This window comes from Chiloscyllium plagiosum, unplaced genomic scaffold, assembly GCF_004010195.1.
Source record: "Chiloscyllium plagiosum isolate BGI_BamShark_2017 unplaced genomic scaffold, ASM401019v2 scaf_52, whole genome shotgun sequence".
Lineage (NCBI taxonomy): Eukaryota > Metazoa > Chordata > Chondrichthyes > Orectolobiformes > Hemiscylliidae > Chiloscyllium > Chiloscyllium plagiosum.
In genome coordinates, this window is record NW_025215381.1 from 463,236 (window position 1) to 469,891 (window position 6,656).

At 45.6% G+C, this 6,656-nt stretch overlaps 1 protein-coding gene across 5 annotated transcripts in view; it reads right to left on the bottom strand.

Moving 5' to 3' along the window:
- Window positions 1-6,656, bottom strand: part of LOC122548353 (misshapen-like kinase 1) — a 298,781-nt gene that overhangs the window by 62,624 nt on the left and 229,501 nt on the right. For 4 of the 5 annotated variants that reach the window (XM_043686890.1, XM_043686889.1, XM_043686892.1 and 1 more), the window contains 2 exons: window positions 1,935-2,114; window positions 1,162-1,410 (listed from right to left, as the gene is read on the bottom strand). In XM_043686890.1, coding sequence (XP_043542825.1) covers window positions 1,162-1,410; window positions 1,935-2,114 — 429 coding nt within the window. The remainder of the gene's footprint in view (window positions 1-1,161; window positions 1,411-1,934; window positions 2,115-6,656) is intronic. The other variant, XM_043686894.1, reaches the window with a different exon arrangement.

A 6,656-nucleotide genomic window follows, 5' to 3' on the forward strand; every position in this document is an offset into this window, starting at 1 on the left:
CATGAATTCGACTGGGACAACACTACTATTCTAGGACAAGCCAAACAGAGAACAGCCAGGGAGTTTTTAGAGGCATGGCACTCATCCACAGATTCAATCAATAAACACATCGACCTGGACCCAATATACAGGCCACTGCAATGGACAGCTGGAACTGACAACCGGAAGCGGCAGATTCAAACCACTACAAATGCCGGAGGAAAGATCACAGAAGCGCTTCATAGGAGGCTCCCAAGCACTGAGGATGTCACCTAGACAGGGGACGAAACATCTGCAACACAAATTCCCAGCTCGGCGAACAGAACCACAACAAATTATACCATAATTACTTCATCCTTCCATTGGCGGGACTTTAGGAGGGGATACAACGGCTATGTAACTTGCTTACACAGGCAATCTCCATTCTAAAACATGGACATTATAATGGAAAGGTTTACAGAAAGCACCCACAGATGTAAAATATAGATCAATACAACTCTGGAACCTGTGGTGCAGTCAAACTTATCACATCAGTTGTTACTCAGGCATAGCAGGTTATAATCTCTCAATTTTTCATTAAAAAAAACCATGGTAGCCAAGAACAGTATAACCAGAAGACTAACCAAAAACATATGGCGCAAGCCTCCAGAGGGAAGGCACGCCATTGTAATAATAGCAGAAGGCATAATGCATGAGAAGATTAAAAAACTGTAGACTTTCAATCTCTGGAGTTAAGAATGAGTGGTGATCTCATTCAAAAATACAAATTTTTTGCAGGGCCTAACAGGGCGAATACAGGAAGGATGTCTCCCCTTGAACCAGGGGAGACCGTTTCAGAATATCGTTAGTGCATTTAAGATTGAGATGAGGAAGAATTGCAACATTCTGGGGTAGAGAATTCCAAAAATTCACCACGCTCTGGGAGCTGTGGAGAATTCATCATAATGGTCAAAACCTCAAGAGATTGATAAATTTCTGTACATTAGTAAAATCAAGGGATAAAGGGAAAATTGTGCAAGTACAAGATCAGCCATGACCTGCATGAAGGCTGAGGGGGCCCCAAAGAGTTGAGTAACTTATTCCTGTTCTTATGTTCTTTTCCAGTTGCGACTGCTTTATCAGCATTTGTCTCTCCACTGCACTGCAAGGTCTTTCAGCTCCCTGTCTGTTTTGAACTTGTACCTTGGGAGGTGCCTCGTCTTCCATCTTCACCCATGGCCCAGAGTCGTCCCTGTTGTTGGCACGGGGTGGGAGTACAGGAGTCTCTGAGGTCGGGTCAGAGTTCTGACGCAGCATCTCACCACGCTTCACTGGTGCAGGTTCCTGGGTTGGGAAGGCAGCGACATTCTTGGTCGGTTGGTCTTGAAGTGACTGAGACCGCGGCACCGGTGCTGACGACGGCTTCAGCGCAACAAGGTGCGCCACTTGAAACTGCAAAAAAGGCTCCAGTGAGAACTCAAAGGACACTGGAAGAGCAGAGGCCAATTTATAGTTGCTTTACAACTATTAATGCCCCACCACAAACTGACACAAATGCAGCAGTTGCTGCAAATCTGAAACAAATGCAAAGAAACAGAGGCAAGACTCAGCAGGTCAAACAGAGTCCAAAAGCTGAATCTTTAAACATTTTCTCATTCCACTGATGCTGCCTACACTAATGAGCATTTCCAGCATAATTAAGTCAACTTCCTCTGTCACCTACATATTCAAAGATACATGGCAAATTACTGCAACTATTAATTTTTGTTGCATAAACCAGGCACCACAAGTACATGAGCCTCAGCTACTTAGAATCTATATTAATGACTTAACAAGGAAGTTGAGGGCATTTGGTCTTGATACAAAGTTAGAAGTGATAGGAAGTGCAAAGTTGGAGAAGGATACAGACAGATTAGTGTGACTTGATAGACTGCTGCATTAGGACACGGAACGTTAACAGTATGATGGAGAACTACCTTTGACTGGGCTCCCTGCGGCTCCACAGGTCGGTGCATGGGTGGTGTCTGAGAGTTTTGGGCAGCACTGCTGGGTACGGATTCTGTGAGTGACTGCAGCGATGGATCAGATATTGTCGTCCCCATCTTAGGCTTCGCACCAGGAGAGTTCTGTCTGTTCATTTTGGAGCGTTCTTCAACCTTCATGGACAGAGAGAGAGAAAAAGAGCGAGAGAGAAAGTGACAGAGAGAGAGAGAGAGAGAGAAAGAGAGAGACAAGTGAATCAATACCACAAATAAAATCAAGCAAGATGACACAAGATCCTCAGGCTCGGCTTTGCAACATTAATTCCAGGATCTGTTTGTATGCAGTACAAACCAGTGGTAAAATGCATTACCATTCTTAACATTTTGCTTGCCCAAGGACAAGCAACACATAATTACAACAAAGGTAATACAAGATGGAGGACGGGAAAAATTTTGTGGCTGGAAGAGGGTTTTTTTTTAAAAAGAGATATTATAGGCGTTGGAGGGGAGTTCCTCGAATTCCAGGAGCAGCAAATCCTGTTTCATATGATGTTGCACTGTTTTGGAACTTTGGAGGGAAAAAAAAAGTCAAAACAACAGCTCTTTTACAAAGCAGAAAGACAGACAAAAGTCAGCGACCACATGGTCAATGAGGGAGAGAGAGAGAAACTTAAACTGCTAACTGACACAGCAGTGAATCTGCACAGTTACTGCCTTTGCTATTTGAGTTCATGCACTCCGACATCCAGAGATACATCTAGGAAAAATTAACAAACAGCGAAATTCATTGGAACTGCAACCTTGGAGTAACCTGTATGGGAGAGCTCACAGCTCAGGAAGAGATAAATGCACAGTATTTAATGTGTAACATTGCTGCAAGTCTGCAGTAGTGAGTGGGTTCTTTCTTGATTATATGCTTTATTGAAATCTGTCCCTTGATTAAATTTTCAAAATATAAACCGTAAGTACTAAGTTAGCCTGGAGCACTTTTTTTAGAGCAAAAAGACGGTGCTATTTTCTGGGCCTGTAGATTGTGAAGGAGCAAAGATGGCCTTTAGTCAATTGATATGATCTTTCTATTGCATGTGGGATTTAGGGAGAGCTTCCATGTTACTGATGATTATGTCTGCAGTAAGTGCATTTGGTTACGAATCCTATTGGATCGCACGGATCAGTTGCAGCGACAGATAGAGGCAATGAGAAATTTACACGAGATCGGGGACGTGATGGATGGCAGTTATATTAAGGGAGAAAGCCGCAGATACAGTCAGGTAGATGAGTCAACTCCAGGAAAGGTAGGAGGGGTAGGCAGGTAGGGCAGCAGTCTTCTGTGGCCATCCTCATTTCAAGCAAATATACGGTTTTGGAACATTTGGAGATGATGAACTCTCAGGTGGATGTAGCTTGAACAGCCAAGTTTCTGGTATCAAGATAGGCTCTAATGTAACGAGGGGTACATTGGGTTCCAAGCAATCAATTGTGATAGGGAACTCTCCAATCAGAGGCACAGACAGACGTTTATGTGGCCAGCAGCAAAATATTAGAGTGGTGTGTTGCCTCCCAGGTGTCAGGATATCTCACAGAGGGTGCAGAATGTTCTCAAAAGGGGAGAGGGATCAGGGGGTCATTGTATACATTGGAACTGCAACTGTCTGACTGCAACTGTCCAAGGTGCTGGCGATTCCACATCTGGAGTTAAAAGAACAATTTTGATTCCTTTATTGAAGGAATGATATTATTTTATTGGAGGCAGTTCAGGGAAGGCTCTCTTGGATCATCCCTGGTGTGCAGGATTGCCTTATGAGCAGAGACGAAACAGGTTGCGACTCCACTCTCTGGAATTTAGAAGAATTCGAGGTAATCGCATTGAAACATACTCTATTGTTAAGGGATTCTATGGTGTAAATACTGAGATAATGCTCCCTCTCATTGGACAGTTGAAGACAAGAGAGTATAGTTTCAGAATTAAGCGAATTTAAGACTGGGACGAGGAGGAATTTCTTCTCTAAGCGTAATGAACGTCATGGATCTCCTTGCCAGAAAGATGAAGGGGCAGAGTCCTTGTGCATATTTAAGGCCAAGATAGATATAGATTCTTGATCAGCAGGGGTTTCAGTGATGGAATCATGGATGTTTATACTACGAGGCGGCCATTCTATCCATTGTGTCTCTACCAGCTCCCAAAAGAGCTACTCATTCTCCAAACCCATCTGCATAATCTTCTAATTTAATCTTTTTCAAATAAACAGCGTGCTCTCTTTTGAAACCTCCTGTGGAATCCATCTCCACCATTCTCCCAGGCAGTGTATTCCAAATCCTTACAACTCAGAATCAAGCAGCTTATTCTCATCTCACTGACGATCTTAAAATTGTGACTCCTAGTTACTGACATACCAACGAGTGGAAATAGAATATCACTCTTTACCCTGTTAGAATTGTTCATAGCTTTGGACACCTCAAAAAGGTTGTTGTAATAAGAATAAGCCTAATCTTTCCTTATATCTAAAATCATGCATTCCTGATATCATTCTGGTGACACTCCTTTGCACTTTCTCCAGGGCTTTAACATCTTTCCTTAAATAATTCATTTGCCCCAGTGTCTGCCAACTTGCCAATATTTCTCTGAAATCATTGAGCATCATCCACACAATTCACTATTCTCCTGAGCTGAGCATCATCTGCAACTTTAGAAATGTTGCCCTCAACACCAAACTCCAAATCATTTATATACATCAGACAAAGCCGGGTCCCAACATTGATCCCTGAGCACACCACTTGTCTCCAATCTGAGAAATGCCCATCTGTACTTAGACTGTTTCCTTTTAGCCAACTTCTAATCCAAGGACTGCCAAGGACACAGCAATCCCAAACATTTATAATTTGCTAGTCAATCTGCTTTCCGAAAGTCCAAATGTAAACCCATCTACAGCACTATCCTCATCCACTTCCTGGGCTACCTCGTCAAAGAACTTAATTAAATCGGTCAGACAAGACCTGCCTTGACAATGCCATATTGACTGTTTAGTATTAACTTATTTTTCTTTAAGTGTATATTTCTCTTATCCCAAATTATGGACTCCATAGGTTTTCCCACTACAGAGGAACCTCAATTATCCGAACATCAATTATCCGAATATTTGATGATCTGAAGGAGATCTAGAGATCCTGTTAGAAACATTACATCAAAGAGGTGCTTCCAACACTGATCACACCTGTTGTTTACAATTATTAAAAACAAACTCTGCTTACTGACATGCTGCCAAGAACAGTCCTGGACATCGGCGGGAGCCAGGGACTGACCTCCCACCCTCTCTCTCTCCCCACAATTTTCCCTTGAGTTCTATACACCTCAAACCCCTCTTTCCTCAGATAATCTCTCTAACATTGTCCTGTACAGGGTAAAGGTGAAACGTGAGAAAACGTTGCAGTGAAAAATTGTGTGTTGTGTGTATGCGCTATTTGAAGACTCACCCCCCCCCACCCCAAAAGGGCAGCAGCAGTCTTATTGTTGATGTCCAGTCTGGCTGCCATCTCCCCCAGGGGGTGTGTGCGTGTGCGCGCGGTGCAGGGGTGGATATTGGGGGGGGAAGGCGGCATAGTTAGATGACAGGGATGGGGTGAGGTCAGACACGGTGCGAGATGGACAGTGCTGGGGTCGGAGTCAGAGGGGGAGTGCCCGGACAAGGGCGGCTTGGATGGTGTTGGGGGAGTCAGACAGGGTTAGGGGTGCGCATGGGGGGGACCCAGAGGTAGGGGCCCACGACGGGCAGGGGCTCATGCTTGCAAAGTGCTGCTGCCAAGTCTCCTGAACGGGGAGCAGACATTAGCAAGTGCTTGCTACGTCAATCCCATTCAACTGGTGGGGGTTGAAACTTTATTGCTGGAACAGCACAGCAGGTCAGGCAGCATCCAGGGAACAGGAGATTCGACGTTTCGGGCACAGGCCCTTCTTCACATACCACCCACGCCCTCCACCTCCTCCAGGATTTCCGCTTCCCCGGTCCCCAACGCCTCATCTTCACCATGGACATCCAGTCCCTGTACACCTCCATCCCCCATCACGAAGGACTCAAAGCACTCCGCTCCTTCCTTTCCCGCCGTACCACCCAGTACCCTTCCACCGACACCCTCCTTCGACTGACCGAACTGGTCCTCACCCTGAACAACTTTTCTTTCCAATCCTCCCAATTCTCCAAACAAAAGGAGTAGCCATGGGCACCCACATGGGCCCCAGCTATGCCTGCCTCTTCGTAGGGTATGTGGAACAATCCATCTTCCGCAACTACACTGGCCCCACCCCCCATCTTTTTCTTCGCTACATTGATGACTGTATCCGCGCTACCTCGTGCTCCCACGAGGAGGTTGAACAGTTCATCCACTACACTAACACCTTCCACCCCGACCTCAAATTCACCTGGACAGTCTCGGACTCCTCCCTCCCCTTCCTAGACCTTTCTGTTTCTATCTCAGGCGACCGAATCAACACGGACATCTACTACAAACCAACCGACTCCCACAGCTACCTGGACTACACCTCCTCCCATCCTGCCCCCTGTAAAAACGCCATCCCATTCTCCCAATTCCTTCGTCTCCGCCGCATCTGCTCCCAGGAGGACCAGTTCAAAATACGTACAACACAGATGGCCTCCTTCTTCAAGGACCGCAATTACCCCCCCCGACGTGGTCGACGGTGCCCTCCACCGCATCTCCCCCACT